At 50.4% G+C, this 18,590-nt stretch overlaps 1 protein-coding gene across 5 annotated transcripts in view; it reads left to right on the top strand.

Annotated features, from left to right (window-relative positions):
• The window catches only part of ABCC8 (ATP binding cassette subfamily C member 8), a 280,298-nt gene that overhangs the window by 241,876 nt on the left and 19,832 nt on the right, over positions 1 to 18,590 (top strand). For all 5 annotated transcript variants that reach the window (XR_012227547.1, XR_012227546.1, XM_073564298.1 and 2 more), the window contains 5 exons: positions 8,818 to 8,914; positions 9,309 to 9,550; positions 9,660 to 9,826; positions 11,163 to 11,232; positions 12,871 to 13,028. Coding sequence is in view for 3 of the 5 variants with exons in the window: in XM_073564298.1 (XP_073420399.1) it covers positions 8,818 to 8,914; positions 9,309 to 9,550; positions 9,660 to 9,826; positions 11,163 to 11,232; positions 12,871 to 13,028 (734 nt within the window). In the remaining 2 variants the exon portion in view is untranslated. The remainder of the gene's footprint in view (positions 1 to 8,817; positions 8,915 to 9,308; positions 9,551 to 9,659; positions 9,827 to 11,162; positions 11,233 to 12,870; positions 13,029 to 18,590) is intronic.

An 18,590-nucleotide genomic window follows, 5' to 3' on the forward strand; every position in this document is an offset into this window, starting at 1 on the left:
CCCCGTTCTGCAAATTAGTTAAAAACACATCTAGCCCAATATCTATTAGATGAACGCCGTCCGGTCTCAGGAAGGATGAGATGTCTTCTTCCAGATTGTGTTGGTGAACCACTGTGCCGTAGTTCTCTTTGCCATCTTCGAGTTTATCTTTCTCCTTGATTTGTCGATGGCTTTAGGGTCTTTAGCTCCATGCCAAACCATTTGTGATATTATATTGGACCACACCACAACCATATCTGGTATAAAACAAACAAACCGCTTTATGTCAGTTTTCATTGTCGTAAAGAGCTCCGCACCTGTTTGCTTGCACAAATCATTACCACCAGCATGTAACACCAATATCAGCGCCCTTTTGTTGCCATTTTAGAAATTTTTACCGCCTCTGGGAAGATCTGATCCCACTGGAGCCCTCGGATGCCTCTCCAGTTGACCTTTAGTTGTGGGAAGTTAAAATTCTTTCCACCAGGGCGAATCTCGGCTCTTTTGCACGCCCAATAAATAAAAGAATGTCCCAATACCCAAACTGTGGGCTTATGACCTCCTGTAAGAGACAAGATGTGTTATAGCAGGTCTGGTCTTATGTATCTTCCAAAGCATGCGGATTTCCAACGGCCCAATCTCTGCACTTCAGCTTCTGCTACACCGGCCCTAGCTGCTTCAGTGGCCGCTCCGATTCTAAAAGAATGCATTCCGTATTCTTTAGGGTCTACACCAACAGCTTGTATACATTTCTTAAAAATTGTGTGAGATTGATATTTAGTAATTGGGGACCCATCGGTGTGTGAGAGAGAAAAAAATCTACTTTCGTGTCTGAATATTTTGACAGGGCATATGGGGCCGTCTAGAGCCTTGACCAGCACCCACGGCCCTCTACCGGTGCGGTCACATTTCAATTTCCGCACTCTAATGCTCAGAGCGTCGCTGCATATTACGAGATCCTCATTAATTAACCCGCCTATTGATGCTGTTTTTGACTGCGGCACCAGTTCGCTGATTCGTAGCGCCCCGAAGAATGCGATAACAAACGCGGTAGATATTAGGGTTGACCCATATTGTGACCTGTATACCGTTTTAGATATTGTTATAATATCGTGTAACAGACTTAAAGAAACGGGGCGACGACATTCCTGACTGGGTTGGAGCCTTTTCCAGCCTTTAACGGCTTGCTTTATGAAAAAATAGTTACATCGGCCCATCCCATTAGCTGAAAGAAAAAGGCTACTCCCGATAAATGACTCTGCGCTAATGTACCCGACGCGCCTCTACTCTTGAGCTGGTTCAGGAGTTCTACCACCACGTCGCATCTCGCCTGATCACATGTATCGACTGGCCTCCCTTTAATTAGCGAGCACCACTCTTCCCATGCCTTACCATAAACCTGCCAGGTAGCCGGTGTCACTGAGGCGCGGATCAAGGGCATCAGTGATTGGCCACTGTGTCCCAGAGGGAGGGAGGACACAGTAGGCCCGTTGGTTCTGCGCTTGGAAGGAAGACTTTGAAGGCCTGCCAATCGGAAGACAAACGAAAGTTAGCCATCTTATCATCTGCAGTAAACGTCACTCTGGCTCGGCACCAGATGTTGTGTCTAAGGCATAATAGTGCAAGGCGGCGCAACAGCGCAAGAATCGATGGCGATGAGGAAGACATGCTGTTTAAGCATTTTGCGCTTCCCGGGTTTTTGATTAGAAATCTGATATTTGCATTTTTCAGTTTGTCACCCCAAAGTTCGACTGATGTTACTATAGCAAATATCTCCCACAAAACTGGGTTGCGGCCCCAGTTGGCAGAGGTCCACGGGAACGGCCATCTGCTTTTACACCATTGGTTGCAGTAGATTGCAACAAAACCATTTGTGAGATCCGCGCCCACCATTAGACCAAAGGCGCTGTTTAGCGTTTCCTGAGACATGACACATGTATGGCCATTGTAGGATTCCAAGAATGATTTCCAGACGGACAAATCCGCTCTCATTGAGCGAATAATTCTGATTCTGTGGCCCGGCTGGGCAATGCCCTTTGTAGCTAATGATAACCTGCGTGAGAAAGCCCTGCCAACTGGCATAACTCGACAAGCAAAGTTGAGTAAACCTAGTAAGGACTGCATTTGTTGAAGGGTGACTTTCTTTACAACGAGGAAACTTTTAACCATTTGGAGTGTTTTTTCCAATTTATCCGCCGGTAAATGAAAAATCATCTCATTGGTGTCTATTTCAATACCGAGGAAAGGGAGAACGTTACACGGACCGAGTGTTTTCTTCGGCGATAGTGGGACACCGAAACGCCTAGAAATAAATTTAAACTTCTGAAGAAGGAAAGAACAGAGTTTAGATTCCCTAGGTCCGACAAACAAAAAATCATCGAGGTAATGGATTGTTGAATTGCTGCCTGTTTCTTGACACACTACCCAGTCTAAGAAGGTACTGAAAAGCTTGAAATAGTGACAGGAAATGGAGCAGCCCATTGGCAGGCACATGTCGAAATAAAAAAGCTGGTCTACCTTACAACCCAACAAATGGAAGCATTCAGGGTGCACGGGTAAAAGACGGAAAGCTGACTCGATGTCGGTTTTTGCCAGTAGGGCGCTGGGCCCCGCCGCGGGCACAAGTTCAACGGCTCTGTCAAACGAAGTGTAGGTAACGGACGAATCCTTCGGGGGTATTGCGTCATTGACCAAATCGCCTTTTGGGTAGGAAAGGTGGTGAATTAGCCGATATTTACCGGGTTCTTTTTTGGGCACAATACCTAAAGGCGAGATTCTGAAATTTTTAAATGGTAATGATTGAAATGGGCCCGCCATCCTGCCGAGTTCTACCTCTTTTATGATTTTTTGCTGTAAAATCTCGGGGAACTCTCGAGCTGATTTTAGATTTTTTGCTGATGTTGGTGTTCGGTTAAATTTAAAGGGGATGAAGAAACCGTACTTAAAACCGTCGTATAATTGCTTAGCAGCTTCTTTATTGGGATAAAGGCTTAGCCAGGGGCCCATTGCGGCTACGCTCTCCGGTGTTTTGCCTCGTAGCATCTCCGCTTGCGAGACGTGTACACCTTGATGCAGGGTGTCCGCCACCGCAGGCTGAGCAGTCGTGTCTATATCTGCATGCTGCATGGAAGCGACAATTTCCATTATTGTATAACAAGCAGGCCCCAGGTCTCCGTACGACCACTGAGTTCTGGCCTGCGGCTGCTGAGAAACTAGTGGCCGTCGATGAAAAGGGTTTTTTTTTTTGTGTAAGCATTAGTCGTAGCCAAACATCTGTGGCTTTTACACCCCATCCTAGATCTGGTTGCAGGGCTAGCCTCCTGCGGAACTCCTCGTCATAGCGCCTCCAAGCAACACAGCCATGAGACTTATAGGAGTTATATATTAAATCCTGGTATATGAATAACTCAGAGCAGCGTTCAGGATGTTTTTGGCCCATTATACATCCTAGGACTGCGAAGAAGGCCTGCAGCCAGTTGTTCATTGTATGCGCTATTTTACCTCTATTTCTATCGTATGACCACTCGCCTGTCATCCTTTCCTTATCCACTGACTGCTGGTCCGCTGATAAGAGTGACCATATGTCTACATAGTCATTATTCCAGATCTCTTCTTTCTTCTCTAGGTCTATATGTGTACCTAGCGGACTAATTTGTTGGCCATCGGAACGTGGCTGAAATCTTCCTTCTGTGATAGAACTTTAACGATGTTGGGCCATGATGGATACGGATGGAGCACGTGTTGACGATGGAGCACGTGGCAGCCTAAGGCTGTCATGAGCCTGTGGCAGCTCCGCTGTTAGCGGCACTCTTGCTCCTTCCTGTACAATGGTCTGGCTGGAGGTCGCAAGTTGTTTATCGGCTAGTGGTCTGGGATGGAGATTTTTTGCGCCGTCTTCTGCCGGATGCCCAAGAACGCCTGCTGCGGTGACCCTCGGATGCATCAGACCGACCCGATGTGGAGGGTGAGCGCCATCTTGAGGAGCGTGACCTGTGGCGGCTCCTGTTGGAGCTATGCCTTCGCCTGTAATGGGAACAGCGACAGACAGAGGGACAGCGAGAATGGTGGTGGTGGGAATCCGCTGAGGAGGGTGTGGAGGATCTGTGACGTATGTGACTGCGTCTGTGATGGTTGGGTGTATGCTTGTTGGTAGGTTCTCGAAGTGGTGTGGAGTTATTATTGCTATAACTATGGGCGTTTACTGGCTGTGTCGTGCGTATCGAGGGGGATGGCGTTCTGACCGCCAATGGAAGTGTGCCACAAGCGTGTTTGTGACATTGGGGCGGTTGGTAGTATGTAATGTGCTATGTTTGTGTTTGGTGTTACACATTGGTTTTGCTGCAGAGCATCCTGAAGGGTCTGGTTGGACTGGACAGCACGCTCAGCAGCAGCATTGTTATTTCCGCCTGAACTCCCGACGTCCCGCCTGGGCGGCAATGCTGCACCTGCAGGGGAGACGTGGGTGACCAGGCTTGGTAGTTTTTTGTTTTTTTTTGAAAGCTTCTAGGTATCAGCCGGGGAAGAAAGAGGAAGACCCCCACCCCAGCACCTGAATTTAACCCCTGAAGGTGTGGCCGGACGCCCCTTCCTCTCTCTTCCCGTTGGTCAGTGGGGTGTCCTAATTATGGCATCACCTGAGTGGGAGTAGTGGGAGGGGAAGGCACTGCATGAAGTTCGCTTCTAAATCAAATCCATGGGGGCTCTACAGTCACATGCACTTTCCTTAAGCAGTATTGTGCCTGCCATTCAGATTGTTGGAAGAGAAGCAGCTTTCAATGTACCTGCAGAAGAAGAAAAATGGAACCATGTGACCCAAAGAAGCAGGAGATGAGGAGGCAATCAGCACCCATACCGCTGAAGAACAGCCCCCAGGCTCTCACACAGGACAACTATAAAGATGACCAGCAAAAGTGCTTTGCCCACAATAAACACCCCAGTAAGAAATCAGAAGCCTCTTGAAGGGAGAAAAAGAAGCGCTGTGGTGAAGAAGAAAAGGAGAGCCGTGGTTGTGGGGGATTGCCTGAGAGGAACAGAAGCCGCTATCTGCCAACATTCCTTCACGAGGAGTGTGCTGTCTTCCAGGTGTACAAATCAAAGCTGTGTCTGATAGGATATCAAGACTCTTCAATGCTAAAGACAACCACACATGTTTGCTAATACATCTGGGACCAAAAGACACAGCAAGAAAGGACCTGGAAACTACAGGCAGAGACTTTGAAGATCTAAACCGGAAAGTGAATTAACTGGGAGCACAGGTCGTCTTCTCATCCATCCTCACCATGGATGGACATTGACCAAGGAGAATGTACAGGATTCTACAGGTGAACAATTGGCTACATCGATGGAGCCGTGTGCAACGTTTTGGGGGTCTTGAGCATGGAGTGAATTTCTTGTATGATGGGCTCCTTACTAGAGATGGGTTGCATCTTACGAAAACAGGAAAACACATTTTTGGTAGACGCCTTGTTACACTTATCAGGAGAGCCTTAAACTAAAGCAGTATGAGATGGGAAATATACGGCCAGGAAGAAATATGCAGATAGTGATTTCTTTTGAGAAATGCACAGAGCATGGGAATCAAACAAAGAGAATTTGAGCTGCTGACACAGGAAGAGAGATATGATGTCATAGGCATCACTGAAACTTGGTGGGATGATACACATGATTGGAATACAAACCTTGAAGGCTGCAACTTATTTATTAGAAACAGGATTAACTAGAGAGGATGAGATGTTGTATTGTATGTGAGGAAAACGTATATCTGCTCATAGATCCAAGCTTCAGAGAATGGTAGGTCTGTAGGAACTGTTTGGGTAAGAATTCAAGGATAGAAGAACAGAACGGACACTATTGTAGGTGTTTACTTTAGGCCACCTGGACAGACTGAAGATATGGATGAACTCTTTTTACATCAGATGTCTCTGTTCTCAAAAAAGTACGACATAGTGATCATGGGAGATTTTAACTATCCAGATATTGGTTGGGAATCTCTTTTAGGCAAAAGTATTGGATCCAGAAAATTCTTATCTTCTATTGCTGACAACTTTATCTTTCAAAAGGTACAAGAGAGAACAAGAAGATCTGCAATAGGATCTGCAGTCTTGGACCTAATTCTTGCCAACAGGGAGGAAATGGTTGAGGATGTAACGGTGGCTGGGAATTTAGGAGGCAGCGATCATGCTATCCTTGAATTTTGGATTACAAGAGGGGGAAGACAGTGAGGACTCAGACTGTAAGGTTGGACTTCAGAAAAACAGATTTACTGTACTGAAAAAGAGGGTAGGAAAGGTTCAATGTCTGGATGTTCTAAAGGACAGAAATGTCCAAGAAGGATGGGAGATTTTACTAAATGAAATTCTCACTGCACAATCAGTAACAATCTCGAAAAGAAGGAAGAATTGGAAGCATTTAAAGAGACCAGGATAGATAAACACAGAACTTATAACTTAAAAAGTATAAAAAGAAATGTGTATCAAATGGAAAGAGGGAGGCATAGCTAAAGAAGAATATAATGCTGTCTGCAGGGAATGCCAGGCAAGAGTTAGAGCTAAAGCCAGTAATGAAGTGGGTCAAAAGTAAAAGAAAAGTCAAAGATGCTATAGGATTTTTACAGGATGAAAATGATGAAATGGTAAGAAAGGATATTGAGAAGGCCAAACTTAAGTGGGTCAAAAGTAAAAGAAAAGTCAAAGATGCTATAGGATTTTTACAGGATGAAAATGATGAAATGGTAAGAAAGGATATTGAGAAGGCCAAACTTAAATTCCTATTTTGCATCTGTTTTCTCTCAGAAAGGAAATGTAACATCAACTATTCTTCACTGTCCTATTAAGGGAATAGAAGAATCCAGGATATCTATAAACCGAAAGATAGTGAGGAAACACTTTAGCTAACATAAACAAATTCAAGTCTCCAGGTCCAGGGTAAATTACACCCCAGAGCACTGAATGAGATTGCAGAAGAAATTTTAGAACCACTCTCCATAGTCTTTGAAAATTCTTGGAGAACAGGAGAAGCCCCAGAAGACTGGAGAAGAGCAAATATTCCTATCTTCAAAAAGGGGAAGAAGGTGGACATAGGGAACTATAGGCCGGTGAGTATGACTTCTATACCAAGAAAGACCTTTGAGCAAATTATTAAACAACACGTTTGTAAGTACCTGGATTAGAATGAAGTGATTAATCAGAGTCAGTATGGGTTTGTAACTAATAAGTCATGTCCGACTAACTTAATTTCCTTCCATGACAGAATCACTGAGTGGGTGGATCAGGGAAATGCTGTAGATATAGTATATCTTGACTTCAGCAAAGCATTTGACAAAGTATCTCACACAATCCTTATTGAAAAAATGACTAAGTATGGAATGGACAAGGCAACTGTGGATTCATAACTGGCTTAGTGATCGGACCCAAAGAGTGGTTGTAAATGGCTGCACATCCAGTTGGAAGAATGTCTCAAGTGGGGTACCACAGGGCTCTGTCCTGGGCCCTGTATTGTTCAATATCTTTATCAACGATTTAGATGAAGGAATTGAGGGTAAACTGATTAAATTTGCTGATGACACAAAGCTTGGAGGGATAGCGATTAGTAGAGAAGAGAGAGGATTCAAAAAGATATAAATAAACTGGAGCAGTGGGCAGCAACTAACAGAATGTTTTTAACAGGGAAAAATGCAAAGTACTACATCTGGGCAATAAAAATGAAAAAATCAGATACAGAATGGGAGGAATAGGGCCAAGCAACAGCACATGTGAAAAAGACTTGGATATAATAATAGATCATAAACTGAACATGAGTCAACAGTGTGATGCAGCAGCAAAAAAGGCAAATGCAATTCTGGAATGCATTAACAGAAGCATGCAGTCTAGATCACGTGAAGTCATTATTTCCCTCTACTCCTCTTTGGTCAGACCTCATCTGGAATATTGTGTCCAATTTTGGGCTCCACATTTTAAAAAAGACATCAACAAACGAGCAAGTTCAGAGAAGAGCGACCAGAATGGTGAGCGGACGGCAAACTATGTCCTACAAGGAACTGTTAAAGGATCTGGGAATATTTAGCTGCAAAAAATAAGCTAAGAGGAGACTTTTTATTTTTTGAAAGTATATAACATCTTGACATGACATATTCTGCACTTTATTAATTGAGTTTTCAATACTATGTTTCTTATATTGTCTATTTTTAGTCTCTCTTTTTTATTGATACTTTCTTCATTTTTTTTTTTTCTTCATTTGAACAAATTATTTTAGGTCTAAAATTCTCCATAGGGCATGGAATGAACTGTAACGGTGGAGTGACCTCTGTCCGCGAGCAGTGTGGTATTGCCACTGACACTTATGGTGCATTCTACAATCTGTATTATTACCTAACTTCAAATTCCATTTTAGAGTAAGGTCAAGAAAATCCATTTTTATTAGGACCTGAAAAAGTAAATGTAAGATTAAAATAACTGTTGTTTAGATGTTGTATTAAACTAGGTGTGGACGATACGATTTCATACGATTAACACATCATTATTCTCATTTGTACATGGAAACACGAGGAGCAATGGGATGAAGCTGAATGGGAGGAGACACAGATTAGATATTATATAAAACTTTTTGACAGTGAGGGTGATCAATGAGTGGAACAGGCGGCCACGAGAGGTGGTGAGTTCTCCTTCAATGGAAGTCTTCAAACAGAGGTTGGACAGACATCAGTCTGAGATGGTTTAGTGAATCCTGCATTGAGCAGGGGGTTGGACACGATGACCCTGGAGGTCCCAATTACCCCAGAGGTGCCTTCCAACTCTAAAATTAAATTCTACACCACACTTACGCCACTTACGTTTTTTGCAGGAAATCACAGAGAGGAAGACTCCAGTGGAGAGGAAGAATATGAAGAGACCAGTGTGCGCCCGGGAGACGCTGCTAGGGGACGACGAGGAAGATGAAGGTCAGTGGGAGGCTCTACGAGAAGATGCTAGGTGTCTTGATGACTTGTGAGCACAACATACGGTTGGTCACTGAGTCTGGGGGCCCTCGTCTGCTCCCTGAGTCCAGGGGGCTCTCGTCTGCTCCCTAAGTCCGGGGGGAAACACGTGTCTGCTCCCTGACTCGGGTGGGGGGGGGGTGCTTTCGTCTGCTCCCTGACTCTAGGGGTTCTCTTTAGCTCCCTGACACTGGTAGTTCTTCTCTGCTCGCCGACACCTCTTCTCAGTGTCTTGATGCTAGCGGTTCTCCTCTGCTCTAAGATGCCGGAGGTTTTCCACTGCTCCATGAATCCAGTGGTTCTCTGCTCAGCTTCTTGATGCCGGTGGTTCTCCTCTCCTGTCATGTTGTCTCCACAGAAGAGATTTCGGAAACTGATGATGATGATGATGACAACCTTTCCTCGGTTATGCACCAGCGGGCGAAGATGCCGTGGCGAGCTTGCGGGAAATACCTCAGCTCTGCAGGTATCCTGCTCCTCCCGATCCTCGTCTTCTCTCAGCTCCTCAAACATTCGCTCATGGTTGCAATTGATTTCTGGCTGGCGAAGTGGACGTCAGACGCGATCTCCAACACCTCATCCTCAGGCTGCACCGGGCAGGTAATTGACGCATCATGACTGTGACACGCTTGTGGTGGGCGCCATGTTTGGTTCTGCAGTTAAGTGCTGGTGCAATCTATCAGGACTATGACTTCCATTTGCTCCCCAGATCTGCAGCTTTGACCACTCTCCGTACTCCATGGTGTTCAGCGTCCTGTCTTGCCTCGCCATCATCATGTGCCTTGCGACCTCCATCGCTGTGGAATGGACTGGGCTGCGTGTTGCCAAGAAGCTGCACAACAGTCTCCTAAATGCCATCATACTGGCGCCCATGAGGTGCAGCATGAGGAGAAGGGGAGTGCATGAATAGAGGGGACCACATGAAGGGTGCTCATGCTGTGGGGCAGGAGGTTTACACTGTGGGGCAGGAGGTTTACGCTGTGGGGCAGGAGATTTACTCTGTGGGGCAGGAGGTTTACTCTGTGGGGCAGGAGGTTTATGCTGTGGGGCAGGAGGTTTACACTGTGGGGCAGGAGGTTTACGTTGTGGGGCAGGAGGTTTACACTGTGGGGCAGGAGGTTTACGCTGTGGGGCAGGAGATTTACTCTGTGGGGCAGGAGATTTACTCTGTGGGGCAGGAGGTTTATGCTGTGGGGCAGGAGGTTTACGCTGTGGGGCAGGAGGTTTACGTTGTGGGGCAGGAGGTTTACTCTGTGGGGCAGGAGGTTTACGTTGTGGGGCAGGAGATTTACTCTGTGGGGCAGGAGGTTTACGTTGTGGGGCAGGAGGTTTACTCTGTGGGGCAGGAGGTTTACGTTGTGGGGCAGGAGATTTACTCTGTGGGGCAGGAGATTTACTCTGTGGGGCAGGAGGTTTACTCTGTGGGGCAGGAGGTTTACGCTGTGGGGCAGGAGGTTTACGTTGTGGGGCAGGAGGTTTACGCTGTGGGGCAGGAGGTTTACGCTGTGGGGCAGGAGGTTTACGCTGTGGGGCAGGAGGTTTACGCTGTGGGGCAGGAGGTTTACGCTGTGGGGCAGGAGGTTTACACTGTGGGGCAGGAGGTTTACGCTGTGGGGCAGGAGATTTACTCTGTGGGGCAGGAGATTTACGCTGTGGGGCAAGAGGTTTATGCTGCGAGGTGTGATGTTTGCGCTGTGTCTTAGGAGGTTTACATTGTGTGGTGGCAGGTTTACACTGCGGGGTGGGAGATTTACTCTGTGTGGTGACAGATTTACGCTGTGTGGTGGGAAGTTTATGCTGTGGGGTGGGAGGTTTACGATGTGGGGTGTGAGGTTTACGCTGTGTGGTAGGTTTTTGCTGCAAGGTGGGAGATTAACGCTGCAGGGCGCGAGGTTTATGCTGTGGGGCGGGAGGTTTATGCTGTGGGGCGGGAGGATTATGCTGTGTGGTGGGAATTTTATGCTGTGGGGCTGGAGATTTATGCTGCGGGGTGGGAGGTTTGCGCTGCTTGGCACAAGGTTTACACTGCAGAGTGGAAGGTCTGCGCTGCTTGGTGGGATGTTTCCTAAACAGTCTCCTAACTGCCATCATCCTGGTGCCCATGAGGTGCAGCATGAGGGGAAGGGGAGCACATGAATACAGGGGACCACATAAAGGGGGCTAACGCTGTTGATCTTCACTGCTGACCTGAAGTTTTTGAGTTGCTCCACAGGTTTTTTGAGACAACACCTCTGGGCAGCATCCTGAACCGATTCTCTGCAGACTTCAACACCATTGATCAGGTATGGCGGACAGTGATATGGTTGGACATGAAGGGGGAGGTTTGACTATCTCCTTATCTGTGAGGAAACCCAGACTCGGGAGTAGGCGAAAGGCCCGGGGCTCACACTGAGTGGCGAGCGGTTAAGACTGCTGGCCGGGAGGTGTATGCTGTGAGGTGGGAGGTTTACGCTGTGCGGCGGGAGGTTTACGCTGTGGGGTTGGAGGTTTACGCTGCGGGGTGGGAGTGTTGCGCTGTGTGGTAGGAGGTTTATGCTGCGAGGTGGGAGGTTTACGCTGTGTGGTAGGAGGTTTACGCTGTGGGTTGGGAGATTTACGCTCTGTGGTAGAAGGTTTACACTGTGGGGCCGTAGTTTTACTCTGTGTGGTAGGAGGTTTATGCTGCGGGGTGGGAAGTTTATGCTGTGAGGTTTACACTGGTAGCAGGTTTATGCTGCAAGGTGGGAGATTTACTCTTCGGGGAGAGAGGTTTGCACTACTTGTCAGAAGGTCTGCGCTGCTTGGCAGGATGTTTACGCTGCTTAGCACAAGGTTTACACTGCTGAGCGGTAGGTTTGTACTACTTGGCGGGAGGTCTGCGCTGCTTGGTTGGAGGTTTGTGCTGCTTAGTTGGAGATCTGTGCTTCTTGGTTGGAGGTTTGCGCTGCTTGGTGGGAGGTCTGCGCTGCTTGGTTGGAGGTTTGCGCTGCTTGGCGGGAGGTCTGCGCTGCTTGGCGGAAGGTTTGCGCTGCTTGGTGGGAGGTCTGCGCTGCTTAGTTGGAGATCTGGGCTTCTTGGTTGGAGGTTTGCGCTGCTTGGTGGGAGGTCTGCGCTGCTTGGTTGGAGGTTTGCGCTGCTTGGCGGGAGGTCTGCGCTGCTTGGCGGGAGATCTGCGCTGCTTGGTTGGAGGTTTGCGCTGCTTGGTTGGAGGTTTGCGCTGCTTGGCAGGAGGTTTGCGCTGCTTGGTTGGAGGTTTGCGCTGCTTGGTTGGAGGTCTGCGCTGCTTGGTTGGAGGTTTGCGCTGCTTGGCAGGAGGTCTGCGCTGCTTGGTTGGAGGTTAGCGCTGCTTGGCGGGAGGTCTGCGCTGCTTGGTTGGAGGTCTGCGCTGCTTGGTTGGAGGTCTGCGCTGCTTGGTTGGAGGTCTGTGCTGCTTGGTTGGAGGTTTGCGCTGCTTGGCAGGAGGTCTGCGCTGCTTGGTTGGAGGTTTGCGCTGCTTGGCGGGAGGTCTGCGCTGCTTGGTTGGAGGTCTGCGCTGCTTGGTTGGAGGTGTGCGCTGCTTGGCAGGAGGTCTGCGCTGCTTGGTTGGAGGTTTGCGCTGCTTGGTTGGAGGTTTGCGCTGCTTGGCAGGAGGTCTGCGCTGCTTGGTTGGAGGTTTGCGCTGCTTGGCGGGAGGTCTGCGCTGCTTGGTTGGAGGTCTGCGCTGCTTGGTTGGAGGTGTGCGCTGCTTGGCAGGAGGTCTGCGCTGCTTGGTTGGAGGTTTGCGCTGCTTGGTTGGAGGTTTGCGTTGCGGAGTGAGAAGTTTCGTTTGCGGTCACACAATGAGTCCCCTCCATGTGAAGTGTGAGCAGAGCACGCCGTCGCAGTCTTGAGAGGGTCCTGGTTGGGATTTGGAAGGGCATGATACATGATATTCCCTTTTACTGTCTCCTGTTCCTCGGCAGCATATCCCGGCCACCCTTGAATGTCTGAGCCGCTCCACCCTGCTGTGTGTGTCGGCACTGGCCGTCATCTCCTACGTCACCCCCATCTTCCTCATCTCCCTGGTCCCTCTGGTCATCACCTGCTACTTTATCCAGAAGCATTTCCGCGTGGCTGCCAGGTAACGAGTCGTGTAGCAGGGCATGAGGGGCGGCACATCCTTATAGAAGGGGTTGATCTCTGCAGTGCTGGCTCTAATGAGAGCAATGTATTACCTTCTGCACCATCTCATCTCTCCTGTACATTGCCCTTTTGTGTTGCGGGAGGTGATGTGGGTGTGTGGTTAATCCTCAGGATATTGGGGTCACACCGAGGTTAGACCGTGGAATGTAAAGACTCTCCGCTGTCGTGGATTTCCTTCATTACATTGGAGCCTGATTCCATGATCTTGTTGTTCTGGAGCCTCATATTAATAATCCCCCGCTGTGTGGTAGGAAGGGGCCGACATTTTCATATGGCCCAGTCAGCAGCGCCAGCTGTCCCCTCTGCAGAACATTGCACCGTTAAGGTCCACACCTATCCCAGCCGACGTGTTGTTGGTGTGACATCGGCGGTCGTGCCCGCCGATGCCCCTTTAGCGGCGGTGCCCGCCGCAGCTTCCTCTCACCTGCGCCTCCCGGTTCGCGCGTTCCTCCGCACTGCTTGCCGCTCTGCTGCGGGTAACCGCGACGGCCTTAGGCCGCGCACGCGCGTTCCCCCGGCCTCTTCCGTTGGCAGGGGGCGTCGCTAGGGGAGGGTCTGTAGGGCGCACTTCCGGTCTCCGCATATATCAGGCGTCCGCTCTATTCTGAGGGCGCCTGATGATTGTTTGTGACTTGCAGCACCCATCGGCCCTACCTTCTTCTGTGTACCCAGCCTATCCTTACTGTTCCTTTGTCTGCCCTGTTCCTGCTCCGTGTCTGTCTGCCTGTCCCCTTCCTGTGGTCCTCGCCGTACCTTTCCTGTAGGCTTCCAGCCATTTCCTTCTGCCCTCCACCTCGCTACTCCTGCTCTGTCTGCCAGTCCTCCGAGTCGTCCCTGCTGGCTCCGGCTGTCGCGGTTCCGCCCCCTGCGGTCCTGCCCCTAACGATCCCTGTACAGGGGTCGGTCTTCACCAGGTGTGCTCGGCCCAGGGGCTCCGGATCCGCGATCCAGAGGGTCCACTCTTGGACGTATTAGCCAGAGGCGTCACAGTATCATCAGGCCATGGATCCCGCCGGTGCCGCAGCCGCCACACAAAAGGAATTGCTTTTCCTTCGTGAAAATCAGAACCGGATAATGTCCTTTATGAAGTCTATGGACACCCGGTTGTCCGCCCTGCAGACCTCTGACCCCGGGCACGCTCCTCTCTTAGTCAGCCTTCAACAGGAGCTCGCGCAGCAGCGCGACGCCCAATCCCACATCTTGGGTTACATGGCATCCGTGGATGACCGATTGCTGGCCCTGCAATCCTCTGCTGCCGCTGCAACTTCCTCCCCGGATGTAGCCTCTACTCCGGCTCCCCGTCTGGGTAAACCCCCCAGGTACAGCGGAGATCCCAAGTTATGCCGGGGTTTTTTAAATCAATGCAGGCTACATTTTGAGCTTGCCCCCCTTCAGTACCCTACTGACCGCGCCAAGGTGGCGTTCGTTGTGTCCCATCTTGAGGGTGAGGCCCTGTCCTGGGTGAACCCCTTGTGGGAGAGAGATGACCCCGTAGTGCTAAATTTACAGACCTTCTTAGAAACCTTTCGCAAGGTATTCGATGAACCGGGTCACTTAGCATCCTCCACTGAGGCCCTTTTTAACCTCCGCCAGGGTTCCCTCACAGTGGGGCAATACGCCATCCGCTTCCGGACCCTCTCTTCTGAGTTAGGGTGGAACAATGAGGCTCTTGTGGGAGCCTTTTGGAGAGGCCTCTCCAGTAAGATCAAGGATGAGCTTGCCGGGCGAGACACCCCCACCACTCTGGAGGACCTTATTTCGCTGGCCACTCGCATAGACCTACGCTTTCAGGAGCGCGCTCGAGAGGCAGTCGGAGAGAGAGGGTCCTTTAGGCTGTATCAGGCTCCTGTCCCCCGTTTCCCTGTATCTCCTGTTAGCGCCGCTCCTGAGCCTATGCAGGTTGATCGGGTCAGACTGTCCGAGCAACGCCGCAGGGAGAGGATGACCAAGGGCCTCTGCCTGTACTGTGGAGGGGCCAACCATTTTGTGCGTTCCTGTCCAGAGAAGCCAGAGAGGTCGGGAAATGCCTCCACCTAGGTCAGGTAAGAGAGGACCCCCTAGGTGATCAAAATTCCTCTCTTCCCCTTACTCTTTCAGCTTTGCTAATTACAGGTCGGGGGCGTGGGTCTGTGGAGGCGTATGTGGACTCGGGTGCTGCCGGTAATTTCATCCGCCAGGAGGAGGTTGACAAACTCCAGATTCCGGTGTTGGTATTGAAGAACCCTCGCGCTATTTCCTCCGTTGATGGTAAACCTTTACCCGGACTCATCACCATGATTACCGTCGAAGTAGATCTTCAAATCGGAGCTCTCCACCTCGAAAAGATAGCCTTTTATGTCCTGCCACAACTAGCCCATGCTGTTCTCCTAGGACTGCCCTGGCTCAGACGGCACGAGCCTGTGATTGACTGGCGCTCTGGGGAAGTTCTCCGTTGGGGGCACTCCTGCCAGGAGCACTGCCTACGGGCCCTCACGCGTCCTCGTCCATGCTTGAAGCCTGCCGACCTCCCGGGCTTACCCGCACCCTATCACACGTTTGCCGACGTGTTCAGCAAGAAGGAGGCGGATTCCTTACCCCCTCATCGCTCCTATGACTGCCCTATCGACCTAGTTCCTGGTGCCACTCCTCCCAGAGGGAGAACTTATCCTTTGTCCCCAGCAGAGACCTCGGCTATGTCGGAATATATACAGGAAAATCTGGCCAAGGGGTTCATCCGGAAGTCCTCGTCCCCTGCGGGCGCAGGTTTCTTCTTCGTCCGGAAGAAAGATGGGTCCCTGCGACCCTGTATTGACTACCGGGGCCTGAACAACATCACGGTTAAAAACCGGTACCCGCTCCCGCTGATTCCTGAACTCTTCGACCGGCTGAGGGGGGCCAGAATCTTCACGAAGTTGGATCTGCGGGGAGCTTACAACTTAATCCGAATCCGAGCGGGGGACGAGTGGAAGACGGCCTTCAATACCCGGGACGGCCATTATGAATACTTGGTCATGCCGTTCGGTCTCTGCAATGCTCCAGCGGTGTTTCAGGAATTCGTAAATGAGGTGTTCCGAGACCTACTCTATTCCTGCGTGGTGGTGTATTTGGACGATATCCTCATTTTCTCGACCGACCTCTCCTCCCATCGGAGAAGTGTACGCATGGTCCTGCAGCGCCTTCGAGAAAATCGTCTTTACGCCAAGATCGAGAAGTGCCTCTTCGAGCAAACAGCGTTACCCTTCTTGGGGTATATCATCACGGATTCCGGTCTTAAGATGGATCCGGACAAGCTGTCCGCGGTACTCCAGTGGCCTCGTCCGGTTGGCATAAAGGCCATCCAGCGTTTCCTCGGCTTCGCTAATTATTACCGGCAGTTTATACCCCACTTCTCTACAGTCACCAAGCCCATTACGGTCCTGACCCGTAAGGGGACGAAGCCTAACGTCTGGCCCTCTGAAGCCGAGGACGCCTTTCTTGCCCTGAAACGCTCGTTTGCTTCTGCTCCGATTTTACACCGTCCAGTGGCCAGTAGGCCCTTCATTCTGGAGGTTGATGCCTCCTCCACTGGAGCTGGGGCAGTTCTCTCCCAACAGGCTCCATCTGGACGTCTTGTCCCCTGCGGGTTCTTCTCCAAATCCTTTTCTCCGGCGGAGTGCAACTACTCCATTGGGGACCGGGAATTATTGGCCATTAAAATGGCGCTGGAGGAATGGCGATATCTGCTCGAGGGGGCAGTGCACCCCTTTACTATCTTCACGGACCACAAGAACCTGGCCTACCTGCAATCTGCCCAGAGACTCAACTCCAGACAAGCCAGGTGGGCTCTGTATTTTTCCCGTTTTGAGTTTAAGCTCCACTTCCGGCCCGGCAGTAAGAACATCAAAGCCGATGCGCTTTCCAGGTCTTTGCAGCCTCCAGAGAGGGAGGAGGATCCATCATATATCATCGATCCGGCTAAGGTTATCTCCGTGGCCCCCGTGAGTTTCTCTAACCCTCCGCCTGGCAAGACCTTCGTCCCTCCAAACAAACGCCTGGAAGTACTGCGCTGGGGACATTCTTCCAAGGTTGCTGGGCACGTTGGGATTAAGAAGACTCTTTTGCTTCTTTCCCGGTATTACTGGTGGTCCTCTCTCCACCAGGATGCAAAGGACTTTGTAGCCTCCTGCAGGTCTTGTGCTCAGAACAAGGTTCCAAGGACTCTCCCCTCCGGCCTCCTTCATCCGTTGCCTGTCCCAGAGGCTCCTTGGCAGCAAATCGCCATGGATTTCGTGACTGATCTGCCTCGCTCGGCTGGGTGTACTACCATCTTAGTCGTCGCTGACCGCTTTTCCAAGATGGCCCACTTTATTCCCTTGGTCGGACTGCCATCTGCCCCAAAGTTGGCCGAAATCTTTATCCACCACGTGTTCAGGCTACATGGTCTCCCTCTGCGAATCGTGACCGATCGAGGGGTCCAGTTTACTTCCCGATTCTGGAGGGCCCTCTGTCGGCTCCTGGGCACGTCTCTCGACTTCTCTTCAGCGTATCATCCTCAAACCAACGGCCAAGTGGAACGGATTAACCAAATTCTGACCACCTACCTGCGCCACTTTTCTAACGCTCATCAGGATAATTGGGTCTCTCTTCTACCTTGGGCGGAATTCGCTCATAATAATCATTCCAGCGAATCAACGTCCAAGACACCGTTCTTTGTGGTAACTGGGCTAAATCCTGGGGTTCCATTGCCCTTTTCCGCATCGTCTGGAGTTCCTGCAGCAGACACTCTCGCCAAGGAGTTTTCGCAAATCTGGAAGGAGACCAGAGAGGCGCTCGAGCTAGCCAACGTCCGAATTAAGAAACACGCGGACAAAAGACGAAGGGATCTACCCCCGTACCAGCCCGGGGACAAAGTCTGGCTTTCTACCAAACATATCCGCCTGAAAGTCCCTGCTTACAAATTAAGTCCTCGGTACATCGGGCCTTTTGAAGTACTTGGGCGCATTAACAGGGTAGCCTACAAATTGAGGTTGCCGGCGTCACTCCGGGTCCCTAACGCCTTCCATATCTCGCTCCTTAAACCTGTGGTCTTGAATCGGTTCCAACCAACCTCCATGTCCCCTCCCTCGCCAATTTGTTCTGACAATGTCTTTGAAGTAAAGGACATCCTGGCTATGAAAAGGGTCAAAGGTAAGACTCTTTTTCTTATCGACTGGAAGGGTTTTGGCCCAGAGGAGAGGTCCTGGGAGCCCCGAGAGAATGTCGATGCCCCCCTTATCATGAAAAGATTTCTAACCAACCTCAGAAGGAGAGGGCATATGGGAGGGGGTACTGTGACATCGGCGGTCGTGCCCGCCGATGCCCCTTTAGCGGCGGTGCCCGCCGCAGCTTCCTCTCACCTGCGCCTCCCGGTTCGCGCGTTCTTCCGCACTGCTTGCCGCTCTGCTGCGGGTAACCGCGACGGCCTTAGGCCGCGCACGCGCGTTCCCCCGGCCTCTTCCGTTGGCAGGGGGCGTCGCTAGGGGAGGGTCTGTAGGGCGCACTT

Source organism: Dendrobates tinctorius, unplaced genomic scaffold (assembly GCF_039654945.1).
Source record: "Dendrobates tinctorius isolate UK_male_01 unplaced genomic scaffold, ASM3965494v1 ptg000445l, whole genome shotgun sequence".
Taxonomy (NCBI): domain Eukaryota; kingdom Metazoa; phylum Chordata; class Amphibia; order Anura; family Dendrobatidae; genus Dendrobates; species Dendrobates tinctorius.